This window comes from Cucumis sativus, chromosome 1, assembly GCF_000004075.3.
Source record: "Cucumis sativus cultivar 9930 chromosome 1, Cucumber_9930_V3, whole genome shotgun sequence".
Taxonomy (NCBI): Eukaryota; Viridiplantae; Streptophyta; class Magnoliopsida; order Cucurbitales; family Cucurbitaceae; genus Cucumis; species Cucumis sativus.
In genome coordinates, this window is record NC_026655.2 from 25,705,021 (window position 1) to 25,723,711 (window position 18,691).

General features: G+C 35.5%; 3 protein-coding genes across 3 annotated transcripts; 2 read left to right on the forward strand and 1 right to left on the reverse strand.

Annotated features, from left to right (window-relative positions):
- Nucleotides 1-659: 659 nt before the first annotated feature.
- LOC101211393 (transmembrane protein 258) lies at nt 660-2,453 on the forward strand. Its single transcript, XM_004135667.3, has 4 exons — nt 660-821; nt 916-1,016; nt 1,861-1,939; nt 2,099-2,453. Exons 1-4 carry the CDS (start codon nt 819-821, stop codon nt 2,144-2,146), a joined length of 231 nt encoding a protein of 76 aa, XP_004135715.1. The 5' UTR covers nt 660-818; the 3' UTR covers nt 2,147-2,453.
- A 1,713-nt stretch (nt 2,454-4,166) lies between these two features.
- Nucleotides 4,167-10,945, forward strand: LOC101211643 (WD-40 repeat-containing protein MSI4). Its single transcript, XM_004135668.3, has 15 exons — nt 4,167-4,564; nt 4,942-5,005; nt 5,173-5,259; nt 5,349-5,411; nt 5,705-5,770; nt 5,877-5,951; nt 6,457-6,532; nt 6,775-6,991; nt 7,746-7,827; nt 8,149-8,222; nt 8,875-8,986; nt 9,224-9,298; nt 9,554-9,630; nt 9,816-9,915; nt 10,501-10,945. The coding sequence occupies exons 1-15, from the start codon at nt 4,278-4,280 to the stop codon at nt 10,600-10,602; spliced, it is 1,557 nt and encodes a 518-aa protein (XP_004135716.2). The 5' UTR covers nt 4,167-4,277; the 3' UTR covers nt 10,603-10,945.
- Nucleotides 10,946-11,893: 948 nt separating this feature from the next.
- Nucleotides 11,894-18,268, reverse strand: LOC101218980 (receptor-like serine/threonine-protein kinase ALE2). Its single transcript, XM_004135773.3, has 14 exons — nt 17,561-18,268; nt 17,171-17,269; nt 16,897-17,091; nt 16,692-16,805; nt 16,471-16,542; nt 16,026-16,157; nt 15,739-15,936; nt 15,564-15,629; nt 15,374-15,475; nt 15,184-15,282; nt 14,438-15,097; nt 13,923-14,312; nt 13,546-13,789; nt 11,894-13,046 (listed from the first exon to the last, which is right to left on the reverse strand). The coding sequence occupies exons 1-14, from the start codon at nt 17,640-17,642 to the stop codon at nt 12,347-12,349; spliced, it is 3,153 nt and encodes a 1,050-aa protein (XP_004135821.1). The 5' UTR covers nt 17,643-18,268; the 3' UTR covers nt 11,894-12,346.
- Nucleotides 18,269-18,691: the final 423 nt, after the last annotated feature.

The following is an 18,691-nucleotide window of genomic DNA, read 5'->3' on the forward strand; positions in this document are numbered from 1 at the left end:
CTAAAATTAAAAATGTGGAAGTGTATTGACTAAATTTAAACAAAATTCAAACGGTAGAAATCAAGTAAATACACAATCACGATCCCCTACACTTAACTAAGCTCTGACAACAAGTTTTAGATAATTTTTTAAATCATCGAGATCAAACGAACACAAACTCGAAAGTTCACTATAGTTTACTTGGGTATGATAAAGTATGCTATGCCCAACTCTCTTTCTCTTCTTGGTCTTTGCTCCCTTTGCCATCCACCCATTTCTTGGATTTTTCTAATCCTCACGTCATTACTAAGAATGTACTAACAACAAGTTCTATTATCCATGCTTTACCTCACATTATTACTAAAGCTTCAAAGTCGTAAACAATAACATGTGGAAATTATGGCGTGTAAGAGCACTATTGTATTGAACTAGTTGAACATGACACTGAGCGCAAGGAAAGGAGGTGTACAAACACAAAGGAAGAAAGAAGAGTCGTAGTGTGTGAAAATGCTAACGTCACACGTTCTTAATTTTCACGCTCACTAAATTTACGATACACAATATACGTAACTAACATGGTCTTTGTGCATATAACAAAGTTGGTTGTGCATATAACAAAGGGCAATCCTCCATTATTTTATAAAATTGGATAAATAACATTGCTAAAAAAAGGGTAAAGTAAAATTGGGCTTTTTTTTCGTTTCAGCAAAAATAACCCTAAAATACTCCATTCCCAAGTTCTTCCGTCTGGGCGCGACTTCAGTCTTCAATTCCCCTTGTGTCGATACAACTAGAGAGATCTCTTTGGAATCAATTTTTCTTCGCCTCCACCGGATTTCATGGTGAGTGAATTTGAATTCGATCCAAATCTGCTTTTTGAATTTCATTGTCTTCACCATTTTGCATTTTGTAAATTCATGGATCATGCTTTTACAGGCTCCGAAACCTGTTACCAGTCCCGTTCCTGAAGCTTGGTACCCAACCCTTGCCGTCTTGATGATCTCTGTTGGCCTCATCGTTACCGCTTCGTTTTTCATGTAAGTTTGATCGGATCTGTTCTGTCGAAATGAAATCTGGCCAATCTTAATTATTCTGCGCCAAATGATAGGTTTTCTCTCTTGCTGCCTCTATACAAGTAGATTAGGGAGTTTTTGCTTGCTTAATTCACTTTAATTGCAATGGATTGCTTTAATATTTGGACTTGGAAGTGAGGGATTGCGGAAATTTCTCGATCAAATTAAGTATCTTTTTGTACCATTCATGCTGTGAAATTTATATTCGAATGTGTTGACGTTCATCCATTTAGTTTTCAAATTTGTCCTTAATGTATTTCATTGGGCGTCTGCCTCTTGATCTGCAACTACTGCTAGGGTTATTATCAGCCTCTTTGAGCGGTGAGCCTCATTGATCATTTTGTAGTGACAGATTTTTACATATAATTGGAAGTCAATTTTCAGACCTTTAGTTGAGTGGCGAGTCTCTTACGAGTTACGATTATAATTTTCCATATGGTTTCCATTGAGGATGTGGCCTTTTTACTATGATATGATTCAGCTGCTATTGCCTGTTGTTGAAGTTGGTGAATTTCTTGCTACACCAATGCTTAAATTAGCTCTATATTGAAGATGATATCTATGTCGAGAAAAAATTATTCAATTCGATAATCGGGTTTGAAGTTGATGATTATCCTGCCACATTTAGGGTTAAATCTATTGTATATATCTCTGATGCTTTATATGGAGTATTGTTTGCTTTGTGTTACTTGAGGCGCTAAGACTTGCCCGTTGAACCGAAGCGTGTGCCTGGGTTGGCTATTTAAACCACTGCTTAGGAAGTCTTGTGGTTTGAGGTCGTTCTAACGGCAATGAATATCATTTGCAGCTATGAAGCTACATCTTCCAGGAAAAACCGTAGTCTGGCCAAGGAACTCACTCGAGGAACAATTGCCTCCATTTTCTTGGTACAGATCTTTCTTATCCTCAATGCAATTCTTTTTCATGGACTCCATACTTTCACATTGACTATTATTGTACATCTCTTGTTAGTTATATTGCTAGACTTAATCATGAAGCCTGATGTTATATATTTACGGGTTTTACGTTGTCGTCGTCTATTGCAGGGTTTTGGATCCTTGTTCTTGTTGCTTGCTTCTGGTGTTTATGTCTAACCTATTGAAAGCACATCTTGAGAATGTGTTCTTATGTAGCGAGTCAGTTCTACGTGTATGATGCTGGGAATAGAACTACTTCCTAAAGACGGTGCTCTTTTTTAACAATGAGGATTGAACATTTTTTAATTTTTATTGAGCATTATACTCATAAAATGCAATATGTTTGAAGGAATTTTGTAGGGTTGAGAAATGGGTAGTGCTGAGAAATCAGCTTTTTGCTAAAAATAGAATCATGTCTCTCTACAATTATGTAGAAATCAGCTTATTATCATCTTACCTTTGGTGGGCTTTGGTATTTCATAAATCCTTCCCAAAAGACCTATGATCTTTCTTAATCAAAATGGGAATCTTGATTTGATCAAGCCCTTATGTAGCCACGTTATGATTGCTTTTGGATCGTCGTGTGGATTACAATAGTTAGGGTTTAGGGTGCAAACTATTTTAGTCTAAGTTATAATAGTTTGTATTCAGGATGTAACTATTATCTTAGTTTAAGTCTTAATACTTTGTATTTAGGGTGGAAGTTATTTTTGTTTGGTTAGGAAATAGTATGGTAAGAAAGATAAAAAGAGAATATGAACGATAAATAGAAATCGCTATATTTAATTGTTTATCGCTATATTTAATTGTATGTTGTAAATATTGTACACAATACTATTATAGTTGATGCCTTCAAACAAACAACTCTTATAAGCTCTTTTTACCTCTCTTTTCAATATTTTGGAAGATCTCAATGTCACCCAGAGTCTCCATGACAATATATATAGATAAGATTGTTTTAAAAAACAGGGTGAACTCTTCTTGTTGTTCTCTCTTTTTATTCTCTATTCACATTTCATGCGTTTTTTTTAATCAATCAGTAATCTAATACTTCGAATACTGGATTTGTTTATTTATTTATTCTTTCCTTTCTTGATTGAGGTCTCCCTTAATAGCCAATGGTGATTGGTTTGGTTTACAACCACCGGCCTTAATGGTGTTGTGATCATTTCCAATTTTTCACTAACATCCTTCCATTATTTCCTTAAGAAGTTATCTACCCTGCACATTGAGTTCGGGTTTAACCTAATCTTCTTTGCGGGTTGGGTTAAACCCGACCACCTTGATTACAAAACAAAATTTGTAAAAGATCTTTTGAGATTATCTATTGGTCAAAAGAGTTATGAGTTTATTAACAAAATAAAAAACACAAATTAAAGATGTTGTCATATTTGCAATATGCAAAATAGAGGTGTTGTCATATTTGCAATACGAAAAAAAAAGTGCTATGAGATACTTTTTTCTGAATGTTTGTTTTTTTTATCATTTGATGTAATTTTTCATTTAAATTATGGGTTGAGGAATTGTATTATAATAATATGTTTAACACTGCACTTATAAACTAATTAAATATTTATCCACTATATTTTAATATTTTTAAAATTTTGTTCTTTAAAATAAAATATTTAATTCATCTATTAAGGTTATTTAGCGAAATATTATTTTATAATTTGGAGTAATTTTTTTAAAAGATAAAATTACTAAAAAGATTATAGAAATGAAAAAAATTAATTTTCATATACGATAGTAATATATTGGTAATTACATCCTTTTAAATATCTTGGTTAATTTTGTAATATTTAAAAACAAGTCTATATTATATAACAACTTACACAATGCATAATTTAGTTTAAAAAATTAATTTTTAATATTTCTAAACATTTCAATATACGAAAAAAAGTTTCACTAAAACCTTTAAATAGAACAAAACAAAAATAATTTTTTTAATGGATGATGGACTTTATCAATTATTTATGAATGTAACAGATAAAATTTTAAATTACAAGATTGAAAAACAATGATAAGAAATAGTGTTTTATTTTTGTGTATGAGTATCCAAATTAATTGGATCCGAAAAAAGGAGAAGAAACGGATGGCTTCAAGTTAACGAGATTACGACATGTGTCACCATCATGAACCGTAGATATTGGTACGACCATCATCATCATCATTCATCCATTTCCAAAATATATTTTGGTGTCGTAAAGTTTATCACTGCAAACCTCAATTCTTCAAGCCTACGGTGGGGTCTCCTTAAGCCGAAGAGAGAGACCCAAAGTCGCTGACTCAACCTCCACTCCAGTGAGCCATGGACTCTTCTCAGCCGCAACAACAACAACAACAACAACCACCTCCTCAACAGCAGCAGCCACCGCCGCCGCCCCAGCAGCAGACACCTGTTGTCAAGAAGAAGGAAACCAGAGGCCGAAAACCCAAGCCCAAGGACGAGAAAAAGGACGAACAACTAACTAAGAAGATGAAAGCTCAACAACAACCTTCCGTTGATGAGCGTTATACTCAGTGGAAGTCTCTTGTTCCTGTTCTCTATGACTGGTTTGCTAACCATAATCTCGTTTGGCCTTCTCTCTCTTGCCGGTACTTTGCTTACTTCAACTCTTTCTTTCTTTCTTTCTTTCTTTCTTTCTTTCTTATGCTTTTTACTGTAATGTAGCTTCTTTTCTCGCCTCTAGGGTTTTCTCTTTGCTCTTTATTTTACTTCTCTTGTTGTTTTTCTTTGGATTGTTGGATCTGTCGTCTTTTGTTTTTTTAGGGTTTTTACTATTTGTCGCGTTTTTTGTGAATTTGAGCTTGTGAAATTGAGTGGGTTATGTTGTTTTTTGTTAATTATCATGTTGCATTGTGTTTATTGGTTTTTATGTTATCTTTCATTCTCTTCTACAGCTAGTTGGTGGGGATGGGGGTTGGGTATATGGTGTTTCTTTGATTTGAGTTTGACGATTTTCTGGGTCTAGGTGGGGTCCTCAGCTTGAGCAAGCGACGTATAAGAATCGACAGCGACTTTATCTTTCTGAACAGGTGAGTACCGTAGTGATTTGTTGAAATGGCTGCATTGTTTATTTCTCTATGTAAATATGCTGAATTGCGGCTGAGGATTGTTTATTTCTCTATGCTATATCACGTTGAAGATTGTTTTTTAAAATTTTGTTTACTTTTTGTTTTTTCTTTTCATTCTTTGTTATCAGACTGATGGTAGTGTTCCAAATACACTGGTTATTGCAAATTGTGAAGTTGTGAAGCCTAGAGTTGCAGCTGCAGAGCACATTTCTCAGGTGTTCGGTCAATTTCAAAGCTTAAAAGCTCTATGGACATTTTTTTTTTTGCCACTCAATTCATGTATCATGTGTTATTATATTTTCAGTTCAACGAAGAAGCACGCTCACCATTTGTGAAGAAGTACAAGACTATCATACACCCTGGTGAGGTATGTCTTTGCAACTTCTCAAACAATGGAGTATGAAACATATGAAAACATTAGATATAGTGAAGTTCATCTTCATATAAGCTGGTTAATCTCTTCACGCATTCCCTCTATATTATCATGTGGTTATTCTTACATTATTTTTTCCCGTTTGAAGGTCTTTCTTCTCAATCACGAAAATTATATATTTTTTCGGGATAGTTGTCGTTTGGTTGGAAGTTGAAAATGATGTAAAATGAAGAGTGTTCTTTTAGAATTGATCTTTTTCTAATGGTCTTTGTTGTATATTTTCCCAGGTTAACAGAATTAGGGAACTTCCCCAGAATTCTCGAATTGTTGCCACACACACTGATAGTCCAGATGTATGTGCTGTTAATTTTAACTCTGGCTGTATTCCAATTGGAAAATTTATGTCTTCGGTACATTCAACAAATATTGGTCTAAGTCTCTTTGGTATTCAACATCCAGGTCCTCATTTGGGATGTTGAGGCACAACCTAACCGTCATGCCGTCCTTGGGGCCACAAATTCTCGCCCAGATTTGGTAATTCTGTTAAAAACTCAAATTGCCAACTTGTTCTATGTTGTCCTATTCTTGTTGCTATATCTTAAAACTCTGGTGTATATATCTGTTGGATGTTTCTATATCTATCCTCTGATTACAACCTTGTTGGAATACATAACACTGATGTTGGAGTATGTCTTGCATTAAAACGAAACTAATTTTTTTGGCTCTGCATCATTAGGATGTTTTTTGAGAATAGCTGTTATGATAGAAGATGTTCTTTATACAACATTGTTTTATCACTCTCATTTAAGTTCTAAATATATATATGTATGGTTTTAAGAGAAACATGAAGAGACTCAAACATTCTATACTTTTAGACTGTGACAGGTCATTGATAAGTCTGCAAGACTTCTTAGGTGTAATTGGCATGTCTTAACAGCTTTTAACCTGGGCAAAAGATAAATTCTTCTGGTGTTTGTAACATGAACATTCTAAACTTGCTTGTTTCGTAATCTTGTGTTAACTTGCTGTCAATTTGCAGATCCTTACTGGTCATCAAGAAAATGCCGAGTTTGCTCTAGCAATGTGCCCCACTGAACCTTATGTTCTCTCTGGAGGTTGAAAGCCTTCCAATCTTTTTCTATCCTTAAATTGGTCCTGCTAATTAAATTCAATCTGGAAAGTTATGCTCAACTCTACCACTGTTTCAGATGTAGATGTCAAATTACTTTTGTTATCTTTTACGAAACCTATCTTCTTCTTCTTCTTTTTTTGCTGTAGTGGATTTTATGACTATCTTATGGTTTGGATTCTCGTTTGTGGGGTTCTGTTTCTTATATGCTATTTAATCTTATGGCAGGGAAGGACAAATTAGTTGTTTTATGGAGTATCCAGGACCACATAACAACTTCTGCCACAGATGCTGGTGCTTCAAAATCACCAGGATCTGGAGGATCTATCATAAAGAAGCCTGGAGAGGCAAATGATAAAGCTTCTGATGGCCCTTCTATTGGGCCACGAGGAGTTTACCATGGCCACGAGGATACCGTTGAAGATGTGACCTTCTGTCCATCCAAGTAATATCTTAGTTCTGAATTACAAGTTATTCACTATTTTATTGTGTGCATTATCTATACATGGATGTATGGACATGGAATATAAAACCGTTTTTATTCAAAAAGATACTTTGATTAGCATGTAGAGTAGAACGGTTAATTTCTAGTTGGGGCTGGTTTATTTGGTTTGACCAAGATGAGAGGTTTTGAAGGGTAGAGTTTTGCATGGCGGATGAGGATTGGTTTGCAGTTAAAAGAAGTGCTCTTGATTATGCTATGTATAAACTATTGATTAGAGAATAATGTTTACAGTATACTCTCTTCACAACACTGAAAATAGTTTTAAAAAGAACTTCAATAAAACTTCTTATTTTTTAATCTTCCAAGTTAAAGATCGCACCCATAATAATTTTTTTTGATGCTTTAATTTGGTTGTGACTTGGTATAAAGAATCTCTTTTCACTTTAGGTATAGTTCCCTTCTACCTAGATGAAGAGGTCTCTTGTAATCTTTATATTGAGGTCTTCCCCTTTTTATAAATTCATGTTGCACCATCCATGAATAAATTCTAGTCGCACCTCCATGAATTAATTCAAGTCGCACCATCCATGAAGTTGTTTCTTAACACCCATCATGAAAAATGAAAAGAGTATTTAACTTTGTGTCTTCATGTTCATGTACGTCTGTTTTTATTTCACTTGAGTGGATGGAATTCAATTTTTAGTGATTTCTTTGCCAAGTTTAACCAGCAACTTCCCGGTCTTGCCTTCTTTAGTGCACAGGAGTTTTGCAGTGTGGGAGATGATTCTTGCCTAATATTATGGGATGCCCGTACTGGCTCAAGCCCTGCTGTCAAGGTCGTACTTCTCTTGTTTAATTTTCTCTGTAACAAGGGGTTATCCTTGTCAGATAATTTGGATGTTGAAACTTATCATTCTCCCATTATGAGTAATATTTTTTGTTTGTTATGGTAATAGGCTGAGATTTCCATGGTGTTTGTTTGTAGTAGTGATTGTTTTGTTTTGTTCATTTCAACTTTCAAGTATTGTGTAGGAGATTTACCCTGCAAGATGAAATGGATATCCAACAATTTAATTCCGCCTTTGATGTTTTTATAATCAGAGCGCATATTTTTGGAAATTCTTTTATTCATTCTAGTACTTCTTTCTGGTTGACAGGTCGAAAAGGCACATAATGCTGATCTTCATTGTGTTGATTGGAATCCCCATGATGATAATCTTATAATAACAGGGTAAATTTTAGTACCTTTTTTTTTTCTTTCACTTACTAATGTTTATGGAAAATTGTCTTATATATTTATATAAAAAAGAGAAAAATATACAGAGATGGGGAGTGAGAAGAAATAATAAGTAGCACGATGGTCTTACTGATATTTTCTCCTACTTAATTAGATTAGATTTTGTGTTGTATTTGGTTTGGTTTCTGTTAGGATACTAACAATAATTTAGACCGAAAGGACTGTATAAATGGCTTAAACAGAGGCGGTACTCTGGTTTACTTTATTTATATATAAAGCCAAATGATCCAGATTCACAAGATGAAAAGAAATAACAAGAAACAACAAGGAAAAATGCAGAAAAGATCATACCAGCCTCTTGGTTTTAAGAGACCCTGGTGGCTGCTGTAGCCCTACCTCCTAAAAGATAAAAATACCCTAGCTACTCCAACCTAATAATCCTATTTATAGACTCACATATTCCTCAGCCCAGTGGGCCCTACCACTCAGAACGTCCTTCCAATCATTTCTCCATAATAATTCCCTGTGCAGTTACTTTTCTACCCTTCCTCCTATAAGTATGGATAATTGGGGGTCTTACAGTTTCATCATCTTATAGATATTGCAGTGGAATACATGATTACATTTGGCACAAATTTCTCTTCAGGTCAGCAGACAATTCTATTCGTTTGTTTGATCGTCGGAATCTCACTTCTAATGGAGTTGGCTCACCAATCTATAAATTTGAGGGCCACAAAGCAGCAGTTCTTTGTGTTCAGGTATTCTTTTTGTTTTTTAAGTAGTTTAATTATGGGATTGTTTGGATTTCCTTCCAAGTGCTTAAAAATACTTTTCTTCTTTCACTTAGAAACACTTTTTTAAGCACTTAGAAAGAGGTTCAAATGGGCACTACACTATATTTGCTTGTCTCATTACCACTCTTTATTTGAAAATGCTCTTGGCGTTAGTTGTAAGATGTATTGACTGTACGATATGGTTCGTGTATTTTTGTTCAGTGGTCCCCAGATAAATCATCTGTCTTTGGAAGTTCAGCAGAAGATGGGCTGTTAAATATTTGGGATTATGATAAGGTATAGTATTTTAAGATTTAAACCATGTTTTATTCTTCATGATCTCGCTTGTAGAATACCTAGGGTTCAGTTCAACGCTGGAAGTCAGGATAATTCTATATTGAACTATGAATTTCTTTTCGTCTTTAGCTTAGAGGTCTGATTCCAGTAACTTTTACGACATCTATCTAATTTGTCTTCGGATTTTTATTGGTTTTTTTAGTATAGATCATAATGTTCGTTGTGATCTCAGCACATATATAATATATATTCCAGGTTGGTAAAAAGACAGAGCGAGCTACAAGAACGCCTGCTGCTCCTCCCGGTTTATTTTTCCAGCATGCTGGGCACAGGTTTTGTTTTGTTTCCTTTCTTGATAGTTGATATGCATGAAAATGAAAAAAGACTGGGACTTTTTTTTTCTTTTTGGTTTTAAAGTTTGCATTTGGGGCTAGTATTATGTATTTGTAGTGTGATGGAAATTTGATCTTTATTAGATCGTCCTTCCCATCTGATCTGACCTTCTGGCTTCATCCAGGGATAAAGTTGTTGACTTCCATTGGAATGCAGCTGATCCATGGACTGTTGTGAGTGTGTCTGATGATTGTGATACGACTGGTGGAGGAGGGACATTGCAGGTCTACCTTTCTCCCTTTCTCTCTCTCTCTCTCAAGATAAATAGATTTGTATGGTTTCTGAATATGGGAAATGAAGAGATAAGTTAGCAAACCAGAAGACTTTACACCCTTTAAGCAAGTACAAGGGTTGTGAGCTTATTAACTCTTTCTGTTAGGATACTTCCTAACAAGAACAGGATCTGAATATCATGAAATATAACTATAAAGAAATACAAGATAAACCAAAGTATAAGGCACTTGGAACCTTCCTCTAGTACTCTCCCCCAAGCCTAGATCAATCCACACAACAACCTCCCACTCACTCACCTACTCTCCCTCTATTTATGACAAGTAATAATCATCATTATACAATAACTACTAGTAACTCAATATCTATCCAAGTGAATTGAATATCTAGTACCTAACAACACGAACTGAATATCTAGTACCTAACACTTTCATTGTGAATAAATGAAAGAATACAAGTGAATACTAAAAAAGAGAGTAAGCCACCTTTATTTCTCTAGGTTGCCTACAGTACACGCGATTGGTTTTTATTTTAGGTTTTGGGGTTGGAGGGGTGCTAATTTTCTCGTGAAATTGCAGATTTGGCGCATGAGTGACCTAATTTATCGGCCAGAAGAAGAGGTGTTAGCCGAGCTTGAAAAATTCAAATCTCATGTAATTGAATGTGCTGCAAAGCCTTGAGAGCTTCGTAAAGTATTCTACCCATGTGTTTCTTCTGTTCAGACAAGTTATTGTAGATGTTGTGTTTGTAGTATTAGGTTTCAAATTCTAGTCCTATCTTCTTGCTCCATTCTTTTCTTTTTATTGTGTGCAACTACTACAAATATTCGGCATAGGCTCTCTCTCTCTCTCTCTCCCTCTCTCCCTCTCACCCTCTCTCTCTACCATTTATAGAGTTTATAGTCGTAGAATGAATGTGATCCATTGTCGCACCTTCAAATTGAATGCTCTTTCCCTGGATTACTTGTAGCATGAATTCTTGGAATTTGGCCTTAAACATGTTTATTATTCTGCATTTCGATTACCTTTTTGAGTTCAACATGTATGGGTATAATATCAGGTTAGAGGATTCAAACTTTTGTTTGGGAATCGAGCATTTCTTATTATTGCTTGATCCAACTTATTTAGCAACTCCTTTATATTTCTACAAAACTAGCACTCGATAATGGAAAATTCGACTCTACAGCAACATTTTTTCTTTGCATATGCTTTTGAGTTCATAAGTTGAGTTGTGATTCTGTGATTCCGAGTTGTGCTACAAAATCGAATTTTGAGCTTCCATTGATTTGAATCTTAATATATAATATATATATCTCCAAATCTCTCATCTCATTGTTCATTTTTTGCATTTTGATATTTATTTTGTTTGAATTTTATCATAAATTTGAGTAGGACGAGGTGTCTGTGTGACTTGTATCATTCTTCTTCATTGGTACTTATTCAGTTTATCAGGTAAAATTTGAAACCATATCCCATCTGTTAATTATTATTCTTTGAATTCAGCATGGAATTGTTAATTGCATATCCATGTTTGAAGTTCAATAATCAAAATTAAGCTTTGTGGGAATGCAATGGGTCATTATAACATGTTCTCTTTTTCTTATTTTGAATTCTCTAATGTTTATCCTTTAAATTTTTTCAACAGGCTAGCAATAACTAGCTTGTATCAAAATATATATTAAAAAATATTAATTTAAGGTGTACTTTTAAAATTTGGTCCATTTTTGTTTTTGAATCCTTACCCATCAAGTAAAATTTAAACGAAGGTTTTAAGCGTTGTGTTTGTTTAGATTGATGTAAGGAAAAAATGATTTCTAGAAAGCTTGTTTTTATTTGAACTCAATACTAAATAGGTTAAAGTATACTTGAGCTAGTTAAATATTATGATTTTTTTAAAAAAAACAATTTATTTTTTAAATTAAACACTCGAGAAAGGTGAAATGTGTAAGAAAGTAATATTTAGGATCATAAATTACACATTTGAAAAAAAGATTAGATTCCAGGGTTGAGGCAATGCTAATAGTTTGCCTTTGATGCAAAGTGTTCTATATACTGATTGATTGATTGAAAAAGCCAAGAATAGAAAGAAAAAAAAACAACTTCGAAATTTACAGTATTCTCTTCACTCTAATGATTTATTCTGCAACACCAACTTCTGAAAAATTCGAACAAGAAAAAAAGAAAAAAAGAACTCAAGAGGACAACTCTTCACTCTAATGATGTACGCCCCAATTCATCACTCGAATTATTAAACTTTTGCTCCACAATCTCAACAAGTTGTTGCAAGTAGCACTGCCAAGCTATTTTGTAAGCCAGTTTAGTCGAGAATTCGAGATTAGTATGTGTTGTTCATCTTAGGGAGGATTGGATTGAAAGGAGTCGGCTTCGAAATCAAAAGGTATGGAAGGGTGTGTGTGTTAATGTGTTAAGTAGAACCTGACCATGTTTTAGTAGGCATACCATGTTCACTTATGCTATTTCCCGAGTATCTTCTCATTCTTTCCCAAAAATTTCTCTTACCTTTTCCGATTCTATGAGGACTAGAACTGAAGCATCTTTCAAGTGATCTAGATTCTTGTTTCCCATTACCGATCGAAGTATTTAACAGGTCTGAAATTGAGAGATGTGTATCGATGCTATCTAGACCTGGAAATGAGTTAGGTACTAAATATTCACTATGGAAAGAGTCTAGCATGTATCTTGAACTTGATGCTTCATCATCATTTGTATCGATAGTTGAACTCTCTGGGCTCGAACCAGCATGTGAGCTTGTTTCTCGAGTTGTGTTGCATTGGTTGCAAACTAGTTTCAATGCTTGAACTACCTCACCCATGAAAGGTCGATGTGACACCTCTGGTTGCACACACATTGAAGCAATTGCTGCTACTTTAGCAATATTTTCAAAAGGAACATTAGAATCTATTGATTTGTCAATTATAACATCTAGGCCTTCTTTGCTTGTGAGTAGAGGACGCGCCCAAGAAACCAGATTTTCTTCACCAGGCGGTTGCGACATATCTACTGGTTTCCTCCCAGTTAGTAACTCAAGAAGAACAACTCCATAGCTATAAACATCACTCTTCACAAGTAGATGACCAGTCATCGCATATTCTGGCGCTACGTATCTGTGTATACCAGGGAGAGTATAACTCGAGTAAGAGAAGGGATAAAATACAAAAACAAACAGAAAAAATTGCATAACAATCTCATTATTATTGTACAAAAATTGGGGCTCAGTATTCTTTGTTTCCACATGTTGGTAAGGATATGTCAAGTTGAACTCAAGAACAAACTTCTACTCTAATATTTTAAGATAATCAAGTATACATAATTCAGGCAGATATTCAAACGTCTATTAATGATTCCAAGGATGCTAGCAACCTTATGTACACCAAAGTTGCTTCTCAAGTCTATGGTAAACGTCAAAATCTTAGCCTAGTTTAATTTAATAGCATTTTGTAAATTGAAATATTTCAAACTCAAATTTGTAATTTTTTGATATGCTCAAGCTGAGAAAACCTGTAGGCGTAATAGAAAAGCATGGATCCTTAGGTCTCAAGTGTATGTGGTAGGGTTAAATCTAAAAGAACTTATAATAACATCAAAATGGTAGGAATTTAATACCCGAAAGTTCCCATGACACGTGTCGATATGTGTCTGCTTTCCTCATCCATTGCAGTTCTTGCCAATCCAAAGTCAGAAACTTTTGGTGTAAAATCATGTTCTAACAAAATATTGCTGGATTTGAAGTCTCGATGTATGACTCTAGGACTTGAATCCTCATGTAGATAGGATAAACCCCTAGCAGCGCCGAGTGCTATCTTGACCCGGGATTCCCAATCAAGTGGGGCAGTTTCCTTATCAACACCTGATAGCAAAGATCACGAAAAACAAAACAGTACCAGAGGTATATGAGAATTGTATTGGCTTCACATTGGTACATTACAATACAATCACGCTGCTTAAACTACCAAGAAAACAAATGAAGGTCATTTTCTTACCATGCAAGTGAGATTCCACACTGCCATTTGGAATAAGTTCATACACTAGGGAGCGGCTACGTTCCTCGGTACATATTCCAATCAACTTGACCAAATTTCTATGGTGGAGACGACTAAGCATTTCAACTTCAGCCAAGAATTCTCGACCACCCTGAAGATCATCTCTCTTGAGAACTTTGACTGCTACTTCCGTACCATCTTCGAGAATGCCTCTATAAACACGTCCAAAGCCCCCCTCTCCCAATATTCTTGAAGGATCAAAATTATTGGTGGCTCTCTCAATGTCAGGGGCACTGAATGTCTTGGCTGATCCTGAATATGGGGCAATGCTAGATCCGATGGACAAAGAGGCAGAACTAGGCATGGTTGCCATAACTGATCCACCAGCACCTGCAAGATTCTTAAACTTAGAAAATGTAGGAGGACTGAGAACAACAAGCTAACAAATGCAATAAAATAATGTTGCAAAAGATCCGCCTTTTCCAGGGGCAACATAAATAGGCAATCCAAGTTACCTGATGGCTTATTGAGGGAGGATAATGAAACATGTGGAGTTGGTTTTGGCTGACAAAGGCCATCATTTCGTTTGAAGAGTAAAATCCAAGCAGTTGCAACACATAAGACCACGGCAACAGTAGTTGATAGCGCAACAATGGCAATTATACCACCACTTAGCTTATTTTTGTGCTGTCTGTTCTGCACATCAACACCAATTGGTTTTACTGCCCTCGCGTCGTTACTATTACTGAAATAAGGCTCGTTTTCTATTCCTGAGTCTCCAGAAGGAGGTGATTGAGGTAAACCTGGATATCGAACATATAATACTTCATAGTTCCCAAAATAGGAAGCTTTGATTGAAACCTTCTTATGCCAAAACCTTTGATAAGTCAAAAAGGCTGTAGTATTGTCAAATTTTTCGCCGAGTGGCACTAAGTCAATAAGAATAACAGTCTTATCCGGTTGCTGGTTAGCTGCATTGGCTCCAATGATGCGAACTTGGCTTTGCTTTACAAACACCCCAACAGCAATTTCCGCTGCCAGCTCTGAGACCAGAGGGAAGAAGGTATATAGCGAAACACTAAGGCGTAGTCCAATTTGCATCGGCCAAACACAACCGCAGGGAGATCCTGGGGGAGTATTTGTATATGGCTCGATGCACTGGGTAGTCAAACAATCTACAAAAGAAAATTGAACAAATGTGTTTTTGAATACTAATTTCTTTTGTCTGTAATCTGGATGAGAAAGAATTTTAGATGTATACCTTCATTGGGAGGTGGAGGAGGCAAAGTATGAATTGGTGACATCTTCGGGCTTTTTGCCGAAGGTTTCGATGGGGAAGCTTTAGGAGGATAAAAATGTCCTGAAAATGGAAAGAAAAAACAAGAAAGTCAGGTCTTTTACATTGTTAATTATGCGAAAGAACACTTATTCGATTTAAACAATGTTCTTACTTCTAGTATGCCCAGATATTTTTTGGTGTGGTGAAGGAGAAGGTGAAACATGCACCACAAGTGGTGGCGGAGCATAATGTAAAGGAGATATTGGCGAAGGTTCTGCAAAGGAAGAAAGTAGCATCCACATTGGTCATTTTCTCATTCTTGATTTTATACAATTTTTTCAGGATATTTATACATCAAGTACCTGATTTCGGGGGTGGAGAATGGTGTCTTCTTCCTGGTGAATGTTGTGCTGTAGAAATAACTGGACCTATGATATTAAGCCAAGGGGTAGTAAACAAATTCAACTGCCTTTAATGTCAGGTATACCAAGACTGAAAATAGTTGTGACATGGGCCAAATGCAGGTTAAACCAATACCTGGTGCTTTTGTTGTGTGGGAGGAAATTGGATATGATGGTGCAGGTGCGTGACTGATATGATTCTTGCTTCTGTGATGCTTATAATTGGAGGGCAAAGGAGGAGAAGTTGGAGAAAGATTTACTCTATGAAATGGAGCTTTTTGTGGTGGAAGGATCGGCGGTTGAGTGTCGCGAGAATGATTGTGACTGGAAGGAGCTTCATAAAAAAGAACAAGAAAGTAAGCACAATGGAGGAAGTTTCTTTCTTCAGGAGTAATTTAGCTGGAATACACTTTTTCGTAGTACCTTCTTCTGAGGAATGATTCACTGGCGACATATACTTGGGAAGTGTATTATAAGGTGTGGCTGCTGGTGCTTCTAATCTCTTTTTGTCACCAGCTTTCGGGGAAATAGCTATTGCTGGAGAGATATTGGGCTCTGGAACATCAAATTTGACCAACCAAACAAAGAATTTCAAAGTAGATTAGTTTATATATATATAAGATATGAAAATACTCCATGATCAATGAAGTTTTTAACTAAGATCCAGACCACAATCAGATTATCTTACATAGTTTGAAGAAAATCTTCAGTAGTTTACTAAATTATCAAGGATAATTATCTTTTTCTATGCTCTGGTATCAAATTGTTTGTTTTCCTAGCTTTTAGGACTAAAGAATTCACCTAGTATAAATTCTTACTGTGTTGTAAGAAACTAGAAATTGGGATAAGAGCACGAACAGATATTCACCTGGTAATATGGATGGAGGTCTTACAGGAAATACCGGATGACTAACCGGTGAGTCCTTAGGCAACTTGCTCGCTGCCATTGCAAGTCGGTATGGCAATGGTTCAAATATGAGGAGACAAGGAAAATAAATTTCAGATAGTAAAAGGGAAGGCAAACCAACAATCAGCTAATTTTTGGGGACGTTGTAAGAACTTTGAATAAATAGATGGAGCAAGTGGAACCTGGAGAAATTGGCTCAGGGGTTGGAGCTACATTTGATGAAGTATTTGTTTGCTCATGTGGCGAGGGACTTGCTGGAGGATAATGTGGAGAATTTGAAGATGATACAGCTGAACCTGTGGAATATAGTTAAGCAAATTATGAATCAACTTCACATGGAAAATACAGGACACCATTGACAGAGGAGATTCATTCACGACGCTTTACCTTCTGGCTCTGGTGTAATTGGTGAAATCGATGGAGCATTTGGTTGAGCTGGTAAAAGTGGCTGAGGCATACTATTAAATGGTGGCGACTCGGTCGAAGCATGAGGTGAAGCAGACGGAATAGACCCTTTGATTGTATCAGGCAAAGGACCTGAAGCAATTGGTGGGTACATAACCGGTAGTGGCACAGTTGACTCTACATTGTCAGAATGAAAATGTTTATATTGCAAGTTCAAGAAACAGCAGCTTAGAAGTAACCAAGTTTATGGACTTACCGTTTTGCTGAGGCACTGAGCTTGGTCCATTAATGTTGCTGAATCCTAAAACTGGAGGAAATGCAGAAAAAGTTGAAGGGGGTGGAGAGTTTCTGAATCCTGTTAACATAAGAATTAGCCAAACCATACCACCACAAATTTAGAACAAATCAATGAACTAAGAACAACAAATAGCTCAGAATCTCAATGGTTGAGTAGAGATATCAACTGAAAACAAGGCACTAACATAGAAGAAAACTCAAAACCATTCAAACCCAGTTAAGGAAATTACACATGAGACAACAACAACAGCACTAAATCAGTCAATGAAATCAGATGGCTGAGCGGTTCATTCAAATCTCAGGTACCCAGATATCAAAATTCCAAATGTGAATTAATGAAGAAATTTACCAGCAATTTCCCCAAGCTCAGAAGCATTAGCACCAATGAAGAGACAAAAAATCACCAGCTGAAGAATCAGAACCTCCTCCATCCCATACAAACTCAAAAACCCAATCTCACTTCCTCAAATGACGACAAAGTTATTTATTCAACATCGACAAATGAGGAAGAAACAGATGAAAACGAAATAAAAAAAAAAAGAGTTGAAATTGGGAAATTATAACTTGAAGCAAGAACAAACCCACGAAGAACAGTGAAAAGAAAGCAATGTAATGAAAAAACCCAGAGCTGTGTTTGGTGAAAACAACCCAAAAACAAAACGAAACATCCGTTTCGAAATGGATTTGAAGTAGCTATGAACAAAAGAAACTGACCCAAAAAGCCAAAATCCGTAAAAAAATTGTTTGGAAATATTTACATTGAAGCCAATATCTTGAATCTAAAACAGGGGATTGAAGTAACAGTCGCTTTATATATCATTCAGTGAGTGAAAAAAATGAAGGAAATATTATAATGGGAGCTTTTTGGATCCAACTGAGAAGGAAGACACTGGCCTTGTTAATGGGAATTGAACCAACTGTTTTCTTTTTCTTTTTAATTTGATTTGTGGGTTTTTCTCATAATCAAGATTGCTGATTTTTCCTGGTTTTCAGTGCTTTTCATGTTGTCCATTTTTCTTAGAGATGGTGACTCTCTATGAACTCATTTTTGACTCTTTACCTTCCATATCTTACACTATAATTTTATTCTTTACAAGTTTGAATACTATTCTTGTTTTGTTCTGTTTTTCTTTTTCTTTTGACATAGTCTGGACTTTTACGGATTAGATATCTAATCTCGAGTCTGATAATACATATCTATGCTCGTTTTGACTTTCCATTCTTCTTATAATTTTAATTTATATTGATTATTTTTTAAAAACATATAGAACTAGGTCAATAGTACAAAATTTATGTTAAACAAGTTAAGATCTTTCTTCTCTTAAAATAGGTTAAAATATTATCTACGTTTTCGTACTTGTAAAACGTCAAGTTTTGCTGTGAATTTTTTCTTAAAGTGACCATTTTGATCTCTATGTTCAAGAGTTTAAACACAATTTTAACATGCAATTGAACCGTTGAATGTAAATTTATTACTAAA